Below are 18791 nucleotides of genomic sequence, written 5' to 3'. Positions count from 1 at the left end.
CTCTTTTACTCCTTCCACTCTCACCAGTACACAGTGAGCGTGTTTTTTAACTCCTACTGTAGCACATAATAGCAGTCAGTAAGTATGTGTTTAAGAAACGTGTGAAGCCTAAACCAGTTTGGCTCAGTGGATAGAGTGTCTGCCTGCGGACTGAAAGGTCCCAGGTTCGATTCCGGTTAGGGGCATGTACCTTGGTTGCGGGCCCCAGTGGGGCAGCTGATAGATGTTTCTCTCTCGATGTTTCTAGGTCTCTATCCCTCTACCTTCCTCTGTGTAAAATATCGATAAAATGTATATTATTTTAAAAAGTCATTCTCTCCCAGAGAAACGAGGACAGACTAAAAAAAGAAAAAAGAAAAAAAAGAAATGTGTGAAGATGATCTACTAGCCATTAGTGAAGCTCTTCCAGTACCAAAAGCAAAGATTAAGAAATCATGCTGGTTGACTGTTAGAAAACTGCAACTGTAGCTAGATAACATTAGGCAGATACTTCTTAAAATTGTTACTACCTACAGCTTTCATTAGCACTAAAAACATTTAACACCACTGTCTACTCAAATCTGTACAAAACAGAAAGCTCTCAGTAGAATAGATAAAACAGTCTGAGTGGCACAGAAAGCTTTAAGAAATAAATCATAACTTTCTCATTTGCTAAGGGTCTCAGGCCTTCTTTGTCCCTTTCCAGGCCTTGTCTCATACCCTGAACACTTCTCTGTACATGTAGTAGAGAATGGAATGATTCAGTTACCATGGTGAAAGAAAGAGATTATAAAAACTCTAATTTTTAGCTTTTCTGTTCTTGTGCTTGTCTTTTAGTCAAACAGAGGTTAAATTGAAACTGCTTAATTTTGGAAATATTTTTATAAGTATACATAAAGGATGATTTTAATTCTATAATTAGTTCATTATCATGGAGCTGAGATTGAATCTGAATTTTTTAAAGGAAGCATTAATTTGTACTATTTTTTTTTTCTTCCTAGTTTCTGCCACTGCCTTCTACAAAGCACAACCTGTAATTCAGTTCATGTGTGAAGTTCTTGACATTCATAATATTGATGAGCAACCAAGACCTCTGACTGATTCTCATCGGGTAAAATTCACCAAAGAGATAAAAGGTGAATTAATTAGCATTTGGAACAACTTAACTATAAAATTCATGAGTATGACAAACTTATTGAAAGTTTTTTTTAATTATAGTTTATTCATGTAACATTACCAGTAAAATAAAAATTAGTTATAAAATATTCATTATAATAACAGCTTAGATAGTGTTTCAGTGACAGAAGTAACAAGAAATGGGATTAATATCAATATCAGCTAATTTTTGGTTAATACTTTCCTTTATTAGCTGAAGGTATGAGTCTCATAGGGAAATGCTTCTATAATACTGTTAAAAATATAAAGGTTATTTCAAAAACATTGTTACTTCAGAATTGGAAGTAACAGAATTGAATAAATTCTAATACAATGACTTCCTTATTTTTATGAAATGGTAGCAGAATATTATATTCCTTTGAAAATTTATGGATAAGGGGCTAGTCTATTTCATGTGTTCTAGAGTTGGAATTTAGTTATTTTATGTGCATTATACAGTGGATCATTGATCTTGCCTCTTTTAATTAGCTAAAATTGGTATAGTGATCTTGCATCATATATATGTTTTACTAATTTAATTTATCTCTACATGGTCTTCCCAAAAAATATAAAAAATCATTTAAATATTGCTCTAAAGTATATGTTTTGTATATATTTAACTTTTCATATGTATGTACATCCCTGTATACATTTAAAAATACATATACATTTTTATATGCAGACCTACATACATTAATTTTTCCAGCAATTTAAGGGAATTTTCAAGAGCAGTTTTGATTAAAAGTAGTAGCTGAGTGCATCTGCTTGTTCCAGTAGTCAATCATTGTTTGCCATTTAGTAACCAGGAAAGAGGTAATCATTGTAATAAAGCATTACGAGGAAAATCTTTCCTGCTTTGAAAATAAGCATCCATTTACCTCAAGTAATTGAAGTTCCAAAATAAGAAAATGTACTCTACTGCAGTCATACCATTATCCTTTCATAATCTGTATTAACTGCACAGTTAGCATTGTTGGGAGATAGTGCATTACCCGCCATTAATATGTGATCATCTAAATGCCATGGTTTCCAGTGGAGTTGCTGCTTAGTTACCACCTCTGATATAATGAAGTCACTTAGATTATTTTACGGTAACTATGCTATCAACTCATATCACCACTTTATCACAGAAAATACAAGATGTACAGAACAAGGATTCAACTGCTGCCCGAAGAGCATGGATTCGATCTTAACTTCAACTGCTCAGGGGCCTAAAGAAATGACTGAAAAAATGACTAGAAAGCATTATAAAGTTGATGTTATAGTGAAGGTAAAGCCAAGTTTATAGGTTAAATATTTGACTTATTAAAGCCAATTTTTTATTGTTGGATGGAGGGTTTGGGGTGGGGGGACCTGGGCAGAGAATTATGTAATCCATTTTTTAAATTTTGATTTTCTCCTAATCCTGGGTTTTGGTCTAATCCATAAGAACCTGTATCCCTAGATTTGAGGTAGAAAAATCTGAATTAAATATAATTAACTAATGATTTTTTTTTTTCCTTCAAAGTCAAGAAGTCTTTTTTTTTTTTTTTTTTTTTTTTTTTTTTTTAAGATGGCTCTTCAAAGTACATCAAATATTACTACCACAGTAACTCAAAAAAATCAAAGTTATGCCCTGGCTGGTTTGGCTTAGTGGATAGAGCTTCAGCCTGAGGACTGAAGGGTCCTAGATTCGATTCTGCTCAAGGGCACATGCCTGGGTTGTGGGCCCAGTCCCCAGTAGGAATGTGCAGGAGGCAGCCAATCAGTGATTCTCTCTCATTATTAATGTTTCTGTCTCGCTCTCCCTTTCCCTTCCTCTCTGAAATCAAAAAAATAGTCTACGGCCATACCACCCTGAACGTGCCCGATCTCGTCTGAAATAAAAAATATATATTTTTTTTAAAAAAATATTTTTAAAAATCAAAGTTAGGTGTTTTGTGCTATATATTTGTATTTAATTTTTAGTTGGCAAGAGGAATTTGATGAAAACCTAAACAGTGATACAAAGTATGATATAATGAATAAATTTCCTTAGTATATTCCTTTGGTTCCATTTGAACTTTTTCCTATATATTAAGGTGGTTTCTTTGTGCAATAATTCATAGTTAAACAGGAAAATATTGGGGAAAGTGTAGGGTAAAAGTACCATATATACGTAAGAGTACCAGTTTATTTTTTGTCCAAACTTATATAGTAGGCTTATAGAACCTTATTAATAAACTAGAGGCCCAGTGCACAAATTCATGCAAGGGGAGTGAGAAAGGGGGAGTCCCCTCAGCCCAGCTTGCATCCTCTCCAATCTGGACCCCTTGGGGGATGTGTCAGACATCCCTCTCACAATCCTGGACCGCTGGCTCCTAATTGCTCGCCTGCCTGCCTGTTCGCCCCTAATTGTCCTCCATTGTTGGCCTGATTGCTCCTAACTGCCCCTTCCCCCGCCAGCCCGGTCGCCCCTAGCTGCCAGCCAGATCACTCCCAACTACCTCCTCTTTGTTTGCCTGGTTGCTCCTAACTGTCCCCCTCACCAGCCTGGTCATCCCTTACTGCCCCCCGCTGCCAGCCTGGTCACCCCCAACTGCACCCCTACCCGCGCCAGCCTGGTTATCCCCACCACCACTGGCCTAGTCACCCCTCACTGCCCTTCCTGCCAGCCTAATTGCTCCTAACTGCTCCCCCCTGCCAGCCTGGTCGCCCCCAACTGCACCACCACCCCCAGCGTGGTCACCCCTAACTGCTCCTCCTGCCAGCCTAATCGCTCCCAACTCCCAACTACACCCTTCCCCACTGGCCTGGTCACCCCTAACTGTCCCCCCTGCCAGCCTGATTGCCTCTTACTGCGCGGGCCGCCGCCCCCCCCCCCCCCCGTCGCTGGCTTGGTCACCCCTAATCCCTCCCCCACACCACCTCCACCGGCCTGGTCGCCCCACGCAGCCTGCTTGTTCAGTTGTTTGGTCATCCCTCACTAAACCCCTTGCTGACCTGGTCATAGGCAGCCATCTTGTGAGGGTTAATTTGCATATTACCTCTTTATTATAGAGGATTTTTTTTTTTAATTTTTGTAAATTAAATTATTATCTGTGTACATATTTTAACATTGCCTCCACTATATAGGATTTTTTAATTCAAGGGAAAGAATTATAAACAAATTGCTAAGTGATGTAAGATAACAGAAATTGATTTTAAATTTTCTATTGTGTTTTTCCCCTGAACATAATTTTTTACATCTTACACACTTTAAATTATTGATATTTCCTTCTTTTAAGGCATTACTTGATAATATTTTATTTTCTACTCATTAATAATATAGAGGCATGGTAAATGCTCTAATTGATCTGAAATTTTAGTTTTATAAAGGTAATTATTAAAAAAAACTATCACTGATTTAATAATTTACTCAAAACCCATACCAACCTGGTACAGTGACACTGGGCTTGTTTAACATCTTAATTTTTGGTGATATATCAAAAGAATAATACTATGAGTGAACTTTGTTTAGTTCTATAATTAGTAATTAGCTAGGAAAATAAATTATAGTAGGGTTTCTCAACTTTGGCACTGTTGATGTTTGGATAGGATGATTTTTTATTGTCTCAGAGGGTGGGAGTTAGTGCTGCCTTGTGGGTTGTAGGATATTTAGATGAATCCCTGCATCTAAGTGTCCCTAAATCTAGTATCCACTCGTTGCCATAGCACCCGCAGTTGTGACAATAAAAATGTCTGTAAAGTACAGCATAGCGAATATAATTAATAATATTGTAATAACTATGTATGATGCCAGGTGGGTACTTGAAATATATATAATTGTTTAAACACTATACCTGAAACTAAAAGTAATACTGAACATAAACTGTAATTTAAAAATAATTTTTTTTAAGTCTCCAAACATTCCAGATGTTTCCTGGAGGGCAAAATTACCTCTGGTTAAGAAGCACTGCACTATAGGAATCACAGATATAAAAGGGAAATAATACAAAAGTAACTATGAGTATTACCAGGGAACTAAAAGTTGCCCTCCATCTACTCATTTTTAGATTCCCACCTTTGGAGTGTAAGCCATAGAAGTGGAATTGCTTACCTGTGAGCAGTAACCGTTGTATGTATTTAACTCCTTTAGGTAGCTCTAAAACCATTGGCCAATATCTTAACCATTAACAAACATAGCTATTTGAATTTAAACTTGTTAAAATTAAATTTTCAGTTTCTCATTCAAAGTAGCTACACTTCATGTACTCAGTAGCACATTGCTAGTGATTACCATATTAGCACAGATATCAAATAGTCCATCATTTCAGAAAACTGTTGGACATCTCTCCTTAAGAAAATCTATCCCACAGAATTTCAGCCAATGGTTTAAAAGTCCTTCTTTCCCCTAGAGTCCACAAATGGGCTACAAGAATCTAAGAACATATAAAATTGCATGTTAAATGATGTGCCTTTTCTTGAATTTATTGCTTTCATCAGATTCTCAAAGGAGTCAGTGATTCCATAAGAAAGTAGGGATCACCTGATCTAGGAATTCTTTTGGTTGTATTTGAATTCTAATAGTAGTAAAAGCTGTGTCACTATATATTATACTTCAACAAAATTGTCACTCCACTTAGGTTAAAAGGGCCAGGATTTTTTTTTTCCTTCCTTTTTTAAAAAGCTCTGAAGGACTTCCTTCTTGAGCTTTACGAAATTCTGATCACTTAGTGAACAAGGTTTTCATGAATGGAGAACTTTGTCCCATGATCCACAAGCTTTGCAGATTATATGATATTATTTTTTTAATGTGTAGAGCTTGACATGATAGAGAAGGTGTTTGGAGTTAAGTATTTTGATTATAACCATTATTTGCAATGTTTTATATAAAATCCTTTGTTAATATCACATTGCTTATATCACAAATTTTCTGTTTAGAATTTGAGTTTTTATAGTAGTGAACAGACTTGATAACTATAAATATTTCACATTTGACAGTTCTGTAATCTTGTTTTTCTTGTTGGGAACAGGTCTGAAGGTTGAAGTGACTCATTGTGGAACAATGAGACGGAAATACCGTGTTTGTAATGTAACAAGAAGGCCTGCCAGTCATCAAACGTAAGAAAAGCTGGTGATGTGAAGCGGCTTGCTCTAGTTAAAGGATTGGGAGTTTTGCTGGCTCATAATGAGATAAGAGTTGTTAATGTGTGCTATTTTTCCCCCCTCCGCCCCCAGCTTTCCTTTGCAGTTAGAAAATGGCCAAACTGTGGAGAGAACAGTAGCACAGTATTTCAGAGAAAAGTATACTCTTCAGCTGAAGTACCCGCACCTTCCCTGTCTACAAGTGGGGCAAGAGCAAAAGCATACATATCTGCCACTAGAAGTAATGTGTTTAGGCTGCTTATTAATTTCTTCTTATTCACCATTCTTTTGTGGTCTTTTATGGCCTATACTTTATATGCTCACATTTATTTTATTCTAAATTTTTTATAATAAAATAATATGGAAAAAATGTATCCATAATCTAAATGTCAACACTGTTAGCATTTTGGTACACTTCAAGTTTATGAATTTTACCGCTTATCATATGTTAAAGCAGTATTGTTTACTATTTTACTTAATATTATATTAAAAAGAATACTTCAATGAAGTATATTAAAAATGTAATTTTCTATGTAATTGACAGATTTTTTTAAAAAAGACATATACATCTAGTACAAAACTTTTTTTTTATTTATAGGTCTGTAATATTGTGGCAGGGCAACGATGTATCAAGAAGCTAACGGACAATCAGACTTCCACTATGATCAAGGCAACAGCAAGATCTGCACCAGATAGACAAGATGAAATTAGCAGATTGGTTAGTACTTAACCTTAGAAATGGGAATTAAAAATATATTAGGGTAAGCTACTAAAGAACCACGTCCTTATCAGTTTATACCTACTTACCATTTTATGAACTATCAGAATTACAAGGGATTATGGACGTAATATAGTGGTGTTATGGGGGTAAACCTTAGTGGGATCTATGAGAAAGGTTAGACCCTTCTAATTTAATCCCAAACTCTTTAATTAGATACAGAACAGATTCAAAACTAATGTTTCAGTTTAGTGAACTGGAACTTTATTGCCTCCCACCTAAAAGAGGAGGAGAACAGGAAGAATAGTAAAGATTAGCGAGAGTGAGAAGTTTAATACTCAGCGTAGGATCGCTCATCCCCCAGTATCAGACTGACAACTACAAGATGAACAAATACTAAAGTTTCCTATAATAAAAGACTGGATAAAAATGTACATCTACACAGTGGAATACTACTCAGTCATAAGAAAGGATGAAATAGCACCATTTGCAACAACATAGATAGACTTTGAGAACATTATGCTAAGTGAAATAAGTCAGTCAGAAAAAAAGCTAAGAACGATTTGATTTCACTCATATGTGCAATATAAAACAAACTCATGTACACAAATAGCAGTGTGGTGATTGACAGGGAAGATGGGTAGGAAGAGAAGAAGGTCCTAATATAAGGTGACAGAAGATGATTTGACTTTGGGTGGTGGTCACACAGTACGATATACAGGTCTTCTAGAAACCCACATCTTACACATTCATGTTGACCGATTTAATAAATAATTTTTTTCAAGGATTATCAGATGGCTCTCACCACGTAGGGTTTCTAAGCTCTCCCATTGTTCTAAATAGGGAGGAAAGAAGAGCTATCAATGCCACTTTATACGACTGACGTAATAAGGCAAAATGAAAAATAAAAGGCATCTGGATCTATGTTCTTTTTTCTTGAAATAAGAAAAAAGAAGAACATAAGATTTCTTCTTCTTCTTCTTTTTTTTTTTTATTAGAGAGATTTGTGTTCCATTCATTTATGTGTTCAGCAATTGATTGATTCTTATATGTGTTCTGACAGGGATCAAACCCACAACCTTGTTGTATTGGGACCATGCTCTAACCAACTGAGCTACCTAGCCAAGGCTATCTTATGTTCTTCTTTAGCATCATTTATATTGTCCAAGTGAAGAGAAAAAGTCTGGCAATATGAATATTACCTAAAATAACTTAAAAGCACTTTCAAACGCAATTTTTAAAAAAATACATTTTTAGTGGTTACCAAGAGAAAGGAAGAGGGAGAGAAATAGAAACATCATTGATGAGAGAATCATTGAGGAGATTCTTTTTACATATTTAGATTATATAGGTTATTTGAATGGATTATTACTTAAAAGACTTAAAAAGTGGCCTTGTTTGATCTTTACCAAGACTAAATGTTTTGAAAAACTGTGTGTGTGTGTGTGTGTGTGTGTGTGTGTGTATTAACAATAGTAAAAGCGTAATATGCTAATTAGATGGGACAGCCCAATGACCTTCTGGACATCATTCCTGGTGTCATTCCAGACTTTCTTTCTGACAAAACCACAGCAGCGGGAGCAAAGGCAGAAGTGATTAGGGGTGATCAGACAGGCAAGTGAGCAGTTAGGGGCAATGAGGCAAGCAGGCAGAGTGGTTAGGGGTAATCAGGCAGGCAGGCAGGCAGAGGTGGTTAGAGGTGATCAATCAGGCAGGCGAACAGTTAGGGACAATCAGGCAGGAAGGCAAGTGTTTAGGGGTGATGAGGCAGGCAGGCAGTCAGGCAGGCAGAGGTGGTTAGGGTCAATGAGGCAGGCAGGCAAGCATTTAGGGGTAATCAGGTAGGCAGGTGAGCATTAGGAGCCAGCAGTCCCAAATTGTGAGAGGGATATCTGACTGTTGTTTTAGGCCCAATCCTACAGAGATCCCTGTGGGATCGGGCCTAAAGCAGCAGTCAGACATCCCCTTAGGGATTCCAGATTGCGAAAGGGTGCAGGCCAGGCTGAGGACCCTTTCTCTCCCCTACCCCACCCCCCCGCTCCCGCCCACCATGTACCAATTTCATGCACCAGACCTCGTGTGTGTGTGTGTGTGTGTGTGTGTGTGTGTGTGTGTGTGTGTGAGTGAGTATGTGATGCTATAAACATATTATAAATTGCACTATGAGATCCAAATCTATACTGAATTACGACAGATTCTTTGTATTCATGGATATACATAAAAACTATAATCTGTGGGGGGGCAATGTTAAAATATGTACACAAATAATTTAATAACAAAAAAAGTAAAAATAAATAAATAAATAAATAAATAAATAAATAAAAATTATAATCTGTATTTTGTGCTGGCTTTCTTATCTGTCTCAAGTGTATCCCATTAAGTAAATTTTGCAACATGGTACTTTTTATCTGAAAAAATTGAAGTAAAATTTTCAAATACATTTTTTATTGATTTTAGAGAGAGGGGTAGAGAGATAGAAACATTGATGAGAGCAAAACATTGATTGGCTGCCTTCGGCACAACTCTACTGGGGATTGGGCCAGAAACCCAGGCATGTGCCCTGACCGGGATACTCCTGGTTCATGGGCCCACAGTCAACTACGGAGTCACATCAGCTGGGATTAAAGTAAATTTTATATAAATTATAAATCAAATAATTGGGAGAAAGCTATAGTAATTAGAGGAAAAATAATTATCAATATTTACTCTACATAATTTTATTTTTTTTAATTTTATTTTTTGTAATATATTTTATTGATTTTACACAGAGAGGAATTGAGAGGGACAGAGAGTTAGAAACGTCGATGAGAGAGAAACACCGACCAGCTGCCTCTTGCACACCCCCCAGTGGGGATGTGCCCGCAACCAAGGTACATGCCCCCGACCGGAATCGAACTCGGGACCTTTCAGTCCACAGGCCGACGCTCTATCCACTGAGCCAAACAGGTCCCGGCTATTCTACATAATTTTAATAGTATATTTTAGGCTAGGTATTACTTTCTCTTGCAATCTCTAGACCACCCTCTAAAATATATTATGTTTAATTATATAAAATTACCATTTTTGTGTGCCATAAATAGTTGAAATTTCTTACTATTCAACCTAATACATTTAAATTTTCTATAAATTACCAGGAGATTCACAGACTTCCTGCAGTCATTTATGATTTGTGAACCCCAGGTTACGATTCTCTGCTCTATAGCATAGGGTACCATTAATGAGACCTATTATAAAACATATTGACACAGTGAAAGCAAAAAAATAAAAATAAATTTAAAGAAATTGGAGAATTCTAGCCGAAACCAGTTTGGCTCAGCGGTAGAGCATCAGTGCAGACTGAAAAGTCCCAGGTTCGATTCTGGTCAAGGGCATGTACGTTGGTTGCGGGCACATCCCTGGTGGGGGTGTGCAAGAGGCAGCTGGTGGATGTTTCTCTCTCATCGACGTTTCTAGCTGTCTATCTCTCTCCCTTCCTCTCTGTAAAAAATCAATAAAATATATATTTTTTAAAATAGAGAATTCTAATATGTAAAGCAGGAGATTTGTAGGCATTTTTTTTTTTTTTAAGTAACTACTAACTTTCTATTCTTAGGTAAGAAGTGCAAATTATGAAACAGATCCGTTTGTTCAGGAGTTTCAATTTAAAGTTCGGGATGAAATGGCCCATGTAACTGGACGCGTACTTCCAGCACCTATGCTCCAGTATGGAGGACGGGTAAACCTCTTGGTAGTTTTTAATTATAAATATAATATTTTCTATGTATGGAGATGTCTAAGTCTGGAATTTGAAAATGTTTTATTCAGCTTTTTTTTGTTTGTTTCAAGGTGTCTTTGCATGGTTTAGTAGAATTTTTGTTTTTCTATGTTAAAAACGTAATATTGATTTAGAATAACCTATGTAGAATATTATACATATATATATATCAGCTATTGAAATAAACTATATAAAGTGTTTGTTCTTTTTTTGCTGTATTTCTATTTCTCCTTTTTCTGTAGAATCGGACAGTAGCAACACCAAGCCATGGAGTATGGGACATGCGAGGAAAACAGTTCCACACAGGAGTTGAAATCAAAATGTGGGCTATAGCTTGTTTTGCCACACAGAGGCAGTGCAGAGAAGAAATACTGAAGTAAGTCTTGTCATTAGTTTGGCTTTGGAACCGTTTTGTTTTTAAATTTTATATTTCAGTTTTAAATTATTCAGCTAATGTTCTAACCAATGTTGTCTCAGTATGACGTGTACTTAATCACTGAGCCTTTAAAAATGTTTCTTTATATTTTGATGAAGATTCCTAAATTTGTTAGTCATCATAAATTAACTAATTCATTTGACCCTGCCATTTATCTAACCATTTGACCTTCGCCAAATACTTAATGTTTCTGAAACTGTTTCCTGACCTATAAAATGGGAATAATACCTGACCTACCACTTTTTTTTTTTGACCTACCACTTTCTTATGAATTTTGATCAATTTAGAAAATATACAGTAACTTAAATTTATCAAGGTCTTACCATGTCTTGGATAGTGTGCTAAGTGCTTTGCATGTATTATCTCATTTTATTTGCACACGAACTCTATCCTGCAAGTAATCATTTTACAAATGAAAGAAACTGAAGAAAATTGCCTAAAATTTCAAAGCTAGTAAGTAACAGAACTGGTAACTCTAGAGCTGAGCTCTTTCTTAATCAGCACACTTTATTACTAATGCCTTTTGTAAAATACAAAATGCTACACAACTGTATATTAGTGTTAGTTTGCAAAATAGATGACTGACCTACATTGTGCCTAAATCTCGGTAGTCTGGTGACCTCTTCATTTATGGAGCACATTGTTTGCTTCATTCTCCATTCCCTTCCCAAATTTTCTATTACTACTTTGTAGGTACTGATGATTAGACAATGTTTTATATTTAGTGATTGCTCCTTCTAGGGGTTTCACGGACCAGTTGCGTAAGATTTCTAAAGATGCAGGAATGCCCATCCAGGGCCAGCCTTGCTTTTGCAAATATGCGCAGGGGGCAGACAGCGTGGAGCCCATGTTCCGGCATCTCAAGAACACATACTCTGGACTACAGCTCATTATTGTCATCCTGCCAGGGAAGACGCCGGTGTATGGTAAGAATACCTTAAGATTGCATTTTTCCTCAAGTATATGATGTTCCTTTTAGAATGATGCTAAAAAAAAAACATATCCTAAAACTTGCAAAAATGTTATAGCTTACAAGTGTTCAAAACCATGTATTGTTATTTTTTAACTTTTCTTTTATATATATATATATATATTTTATTTATTTTTTTTAATTGATTTTTCACAGAGAGGAAGGGAGAAGGATAGAGAGCCAGAAACATCGATAAGAGAGAAACATCGACCAGCTGCCTCCGGCACACCCCCCACCGGGGATGTGCCCGCAACCAATGTACATTCCCTTGACGGAATCAAACCTGGGATCCTTCAGTCCACAGACCAACGCTCCATCCACTGAGCCAAACTGTTCCGGCTATTGTTATTTTTAAAAGACAAATCAGTAGAGCAAACTAAATGGTCTATGAAGAGACATGGTAAAAAGAATTTTGGTACTTAAAGTAGCCATTATAAAACAATGGTTAAGCTTTTCCTGTCAATAATGCTTTCACAAACAGGGTGAACGTTCCTAAAACCACCAGAAATTCTATAAGAAGTGTGGCAAGCATTAACCCTACAAGGTTACCACACAGTACCAGAAGGGCAGGGGTTCTTTGTTAGTATATGCAGGGAAAGCGGCATTATGATGGGAAGCAGAGTGGCTATGTGGGCAGATTAAACCAATTTTCTGCAAAAAAAGACTAAAATACAAGAAGATTGTGCTGAGGCTTTAATGCATTGAGCCCAACTGCAGATCTAAGAGAATGCTGGCTATCAAAAGATGCAAGCATTTTGAACTAGAAGGAGAAAGCAAGAGAAAGGGTTAAGTGATCCAATTCTAAACTTCATATTTTGTTTTATTATCTATACTAATAAAAGGTAATATGCTAATTATACCAGACAGACGGGATATCTTCCACTCATCCGGTCCTCCTTCAGGACAAAGCCACAGTGGCAGGGACCACGGCAGAGGCAGGTAGGGGTGATTAGGCCAACATAGCAAGGCGGCTAAGGGTGATTAGGCCGACAGGGGAGGGCGGTTAGGGGCAATCAGGCAGGCAAAGGCAGTTAGGGGTGTTTAGGCAGGCAGGCAGGTGAGCTGTTAGGAGACAGCGGTACCGGATTGCCAGTCGGATATCCAGGACATCCCCCCAGGGGTCCTGGATTAGGAGGGTGCAGGCCAGGCTGAGGGACTCGAATTTTGTGCACCAGGCTTCTAGTATGACAGTAAAATCTTGAGGCTATGTTCAGTTCAACAAAAACAAAAACAATGGTTAAGAGAAGAATTATTACTAAAAATGCTATTGATTTTCCTCTCCCTTCCTTTCTCTTTCTAAAACAAACAAACAAACATAAAACAATTTTATTTTTATTTATTTATATATTTTATTGATTTTTTTACAGAGAGGAGAAACATTGATGAGAGAGAGACATCAACCAGCTGCCTTCTGCACACCCCCCACTGGGGATGTGCCCGCAACCAACGTACATGCCCTTGACTGGAATCGAATCTGGGACCTTTCAGTCCACAGACCGATGCTCTATCCACTGAGCCAAACCGGTTTCGGCAAAAAAGAATTTTAAATGCTATTGATAACTTGATTATCAGTATAAAATAGTGGTTATGGAGTCAAAGTATGGTTCTGGAGTTAGACTGCTGTTTAGTACCTATGTATGATCTGGGTAAATTACTTAAGCCTTAGTTTTCTTATCTGTAAATTGGGATACTATAATATAATTAATCCCTACAAGGTAGTTGTAAGGATTAGATAAATGTTCATTAGATAAATGACCTAGAGTCCAGGGGTCCTCAAACTTTTTAAAGTGGGGGCCAGATCACGGTCCCTCAGAGAGCTGGAGGGCCGGACTATATGAACTACTAATTCCTACTGTAACACCTCGGCTGCACTCACTGCCCAAAAAACCTGGCGGGCCGGATCAGACTCCTCGGCCACAGTTTGAAGACACCTGACCTAGACCATGGTTGGCAAACCGGCTCTTGAGCCACATGCTGCTCTTTGGTCCCATGAGTATGGCTCTTCCACAAAATACCACGGCCTGGGCGAGTCTATTTTGAAAAAGTGGTGTTAGAAGAAGTTTAAATTTAAAAATTTGGGTCTCAGAAGAAATTTCAATCATTGTACTGTTGATACTTGACTCTCTTGACCAGGCGTCTTCAAACTACGGCCCGCGGGCCACATGCGGCCCGCAGAGGAGTCTGATCCGGCCCGCCAGGTTTTTTGGGCAGTGAGGGCAGCAGCCGAGGTGTTACAGTAGGAATTAGTAGTTCATATAGTCCGGCCCTCCAGCTCTCTGAGGGACCGTGATCTGGCCCCCACTTTAAAAAGTTTGAAGACCACTGAGTTAGAACATTGTCCTGATATGCTAAGGTTGCAGATTTGATCCCTGGTCAGGGCACATGCAAGAATCAAGCAATGGCCGAAACCTGTTTGGCTCAGTGAATAGAGCATCGTTTTGCGGACTGAAAGGTCCCAGGTTCGATTCCGGTCAAGGGCATGTGCATTGGTTGCGGGCACATCCCCAGTGGGGGATGTGCAGGAGGCAGCTGGTCAATGTTTCTCTCTCATCAACGTTTCTGGCTCTTTGTCCCTCTCCCTTCCTCTCTGTGGAAAATCAATAAAATATGTATTTTTTTTAATAAAAAATAAAAACTAAGGATTGGTTTTAAATGAGTAAGTTATAATATGTTGATGAAATATTATACAATGATTTAAAATGATGGTTATAAAATTAAAAAGATATTTAAGTTGTGACAAAATACAGAAGGCTTTAAACTAAAAGAATTTATAAAATCAGTAAGGAAAAAACTTAATAAACTAAAAAAAAGACCCGAGACATAAAACAGAAAAACAAATGGTTTTCATTAGTCATTAAAGAAATATGAGCCCTCGCCAGTTTGGTTCAGTGGATAGAGCACTAGCCTGCGGACTGAAAGGTCTGAGATTTGATTCCAGTCAAGGGCACATACCTCTTCCATCATATTCATATATATATATATCCCTTTCTGAAATCAATAAAAATATAAATAAAAAATAAATATGAACTAGAATAAGTTTTTTTTAGCAAAGATAGAAGAAATGTACACTCTCATACACTCTTATTTATTTATTTATTTATTTTACATAAATTTTTATTGTTCATATTATTACAAATGTTCCTTCCCCCCCCTCCATTGCTCTCCTCCACCAGGTTCCCACCCTACCCTCTGCCCTTTCCCCACCCCCCACTGTCCTCATCCATAGGTGCACAGTTTATGTTCAGTCTCTTTCCACATCCTCCTCTCCCCTTTCCCCCAAGAATCGTCAGTTCACTACCCTTCCATACCTCTGATTCTGTTATATTCACCAGCTAATATTGTTCATCAGATTTTTGTTTTGTTTTGTTTTTGTGTGGGGGGGGGGTTATTTAAATCAATCTTTATTGTTCATATTATTACAAAGGTTCCTCATTTCTTCCCCCCTCCACCAGGTTCCCACCCCACCCTCCACCCCCTCCTCACCCCCATTGTCCTCATCCATAGGTGCACAGTTTATGTTCAGTCTCTTCCCACATCCACCACTCCTCCTTTCCCTGATAACTCTCAGTCCACTCCCCTCCCGTATCTCCGACTCTACTACTGTACAATCAACAGCTAATATTGTTCATCAGGTTTTTCAATCTCTTTTTTTGTTTGTGTTTTTTTTTTTTTTTAATTAATAAACTTTTACACTTCTAAGAATAAATTTTAAAATCTAATAATTTTAAACCTTGTTTTTTCTGCCCTGGGAATTGAGAAACAAACTTGTTTACATGTAAACTTGCCCTTAGGATATCAAAAGGTGTAGCCATTCAAATGTAAATAAACACATTGTTTAAAGATAGCTGCTGGTTGGAATTGGATTACCTGTTCTGGATAGGAAAGGCTTGTCCTCCCTTTTCTCCATTAAAATTAAGGTGTTAGCTTTAAAACCTCTTTTTGGCAAGAGACCTTAAACTTTCAGAACTTTAAATTTTTCAGATAGTAAATCAAATACTTAGCATTTTCTCAAATCAATAATACCTCCACATGCCCAAGGATACACTTCACATAAAAGACATTTCCAAATAGATCAACCAACCTCATCCAGACCTCACACAAGGCACTCACAGATCAACACCCCAGCGCTATAATAACTCAACACATCCAGATCTAAGCCTTCATCACTTGATTTAGCAGACCCTCAAGTTTCCCCAAAAGTTTCCAGCCATGTCTGAGAGGCAGCCCTGGGGCATGGGCAGGTGAGGAGCGAGCTGTTATGGGCCTGGCTGCTCCGGGCCTGGCCACTGCCACTCTCGGCCTGGCTGCTGCTGCTGCTCTGGACCTGGCTGCTCCCAACCCGGCTGCTCTGGGCCCGGCTGCTCCGGGCCTGGCCACTCCCGACCTGGCTGCTTCGGGCTTGGCTGCTGCTGCTCCGGGCCTGGACGCTCCCGATCTGGCTGCTCCAACCTTGGTTGCTGCTGCTCCGGGCCCAGCTGCTCTGGGCCGGCTGCTGCTGCTCTGGGCCTGACTGTTTCAGACCCGGCTGCTCTGGGCCTGGCTGCTCCCTACCTGGCTGCTCCGGCCTTGGTTGCTGCTGCTCCGGGCCCAGCTGATCCAGGCCTGGCTGCTGCTGTTCTGGGACGGGCTGCTCCTGACCCGGCTGCTCTGGGACGGGCTGCTCCGGGCCCGACCGCTCCAGGCCTGGCCACCCTGGTCTTGGCTGCCTCCGCCCCAGGCCTGGCTGCCACTGCCCCAGGTCTGGCTGCTCCTGCTCTGGGTCCTGGCTGCTGCTGCTCCAGGCCCGGCTGCCACTGCCTTGGGCCTGGCCACTTTGGGCCTGGCTGTCGCCGCTCCAACATTTTGTCTTTTTTTTTTTTTTTTCTAACGTATTTATGTTGCTATGTTGGCTGCTGAGTTGAGTTCTTAGTCTTCGATTTTTTAAGATCTTCTTTGTATTCTTTCTTAAGTAATTTTACTATCTTTTGCTACAACTTGATTTCTTCACATTGAAAACTTCTTCGGTTTCTTCCTCCTCGTCCTGGAAGCTCAGCAGGTTGGCCTGCAGCACCCCTTTGTTTTCTGCGGCCTCCTGCGCGGCTTCAGCCTGTTGCCGGGGTTGGTGCCACCCAGGAAGCAGCCCCCGGCCTCGGCTCCGTGGCCCAAGATCAGCAGTTGAGGGCCCAGGGCCCCCCCCCCCGGGGAGCCCCTGTTGCCTGGCTTCTTGCCGGCGCCCAGCTAGCTGGTGTCCAGCAGTGGCTCCTGCTCATTGCGTTCCTCCCTGTTTAGAGCTTTTTTCTCCTTCCCGCTCGGGGAGTCTAGCATCAGAGTCAACAGACTGTCCTCTGCGCACAATGTGCGTGACTCTGGGGGCTCCGCCTTTCGCCACTCCCCTGGGATTCCGCCTCACAGTCCCATCTCCCTCTGCTTGAGCCTAGGTCCCCAGGGATTGGCCTAGAACTGGGGTTCAGAGCAGTCGGAACTGAGGATCAGCACAGCAGGAGGTTTTGTTTTCTTCCTGCTTGGGCAATCTAGCATCAGAGTCAACATTCCTTCCTTTTTGCGCAATGTGCGTGACTCCGGGGGCTCTGCTTTTCGCCACTCCCCTGGGATTCTGCCTCACAGCTCTCCCCCTGCCTGAGCCTGGGTCCCAAGGGTCTGGCCCAGAACTGGGGCTCAACGCTGCCGGTTCTGGGGTTTAGCCCAGTCCGGGGCTTTTATTTCCTTCCTGCTAGGGAACGCCAGGCAGCACCCAGCCTTCTCTCTGGCTCCGTCCTCTCCACATGCACCTTATGCTTTTACAGCTCCTCTGCTCTTCCTTCTGGTTTTCTCCTTGCTTCTCGTTGTAGAATTTCCAGTCAGTCAACTTTCCTGTAGTTCTGGGTAATGTCCATTTTATATTTTAGTTATATTTTATTGAAATTGTTGTGTGCAACTGCGGCTAGGTGTTTACCTGTGCAGTCATCTTGGATTCTCCTGCTGTTTGAATTTTTTTTTTAAATATTTTTTATTGATTTTTTACAGAGAGGAAAGGAGAGAGATAGAGAGTCAGAAACGTTGATGAGAGAGAAACATCGACCAGCCGCCTCCTGCACATCCCCTATTGGGGTGTGCCCGCAGCCAACGTACATGCCCTTGACCGGAATCGAACCCGGGACCTTTCAGTCCGCAGGCCGACGCTCTATCCACTGAGCCAAACTAGTTTCGGCTCCTACTGTTTGAATTTTAACCCTCTCGTACACTCTTGATTTTAAGGAAAATTGGTATTACAAGCCTCCAAACTGTTCGCTGCTTTCCCTCTAGTTCCCTTTTAGTCCATTCTCTACACTGCTTTCCAGAGTGATTTTTTTTTTAATTAATAGATTTTATTTTATTTAAATTTTTAGGATAAATTTTATTTAGAAAGTCACAGAGGTAGAATAAGTGAGCCTAAAAGAAAGAGGTTCAGGAAAGAAGTTACAGAAGGGCTATTGGAGCTTAGGAAGAAAAGAGAGAGGCAAGGAAAATGCCTGGGGGAAGGGAAAAGGGGAAGTTGCAGAGAGAGCCACCTTTTTTTTTTAAGTTCTTAGTTTATGAATCTTGTCATGAAATATCTGCACAATCTGTAAATTGGGATGCTATTGAAGAATCCTTACTCCTTCTACTGTCCAATTCTCAGCTCACTTTTCTCAGCATCGCCATTGTCCTTTGCCATCCCGCTGACTTTCTTCATTCT

At 39.5% G+C, this 18791-nt stretch overlaps 1 protein-coding gene across 7 annotated transcripts in view; it reads left to right on the top strand.

The window, feature by feature from the left end:
* LOC118724451 (protein argonaute-3) overlaps nucleotides 1–18791 on the top strand; it is a 79584-nt gene that overhangs the window by 46104 nt on the left and 14689 nt on the right. For 4 of the 7 annotated variants that reach the window (XM_036447698.2, XM_036447702.2, XM_036447703.2 and 1 more), the window contains 7 exons: nucleotides 981–1115; nucleotides 6108–6195; nucleotides 6313–6460; nucleotides 6818–6937; nucleotides 10530–10664; nucleotides 10934–11067; nucleotides 11869–12053. In XM_036447698.2, coding sequence (XP_036303591.1) covers nucleotides 981–1115; nucleotides 6108–6195; nucleotides 6313–6460; nucleotides 6818–6937; nucleotides 10530–10664; nucleotides 10934–11067; nucleotides 11869–12053 — 945 coding nt within the window. The remainder of the gene's footprint in view (nucleotides 1–980; nucleotides 1116–6107; nucleotides 6196–6312; nucleotides 6461–6817; nucleotides 6938–10529; nucleotides 10665–10933; nucleotides 11068–11868; nucleotides 12054–18791) is intronic. The other 3 variants (XM_036447697.2, XM_036447699.2, XM_036447700.2) reach the window with 2 other exon arrangements.

Source organism: Pipistrellus kuhlii, unplaced genomic scaffold (assembly GCF_014108245.1).
Source record: "Pipistrellus kuhlii isolate mPipKuh1 unplaced genomic scaffold, mPipKuh1.p scaffold_m20_p_2, whole genome shotgun sequence".
Lineage (NCBI taxonomy): Eukaryota > Metazoa > Chordata > Mammalia > Chiroptera > Vespertilionidae > Pipistrellus > Pipistrellus kuhlii.
The sequence above is the reverse complement of the archived record's forward strand: the minus strand, read 5'-3'. Positions and strand labels throughout refer to the sequence as shown.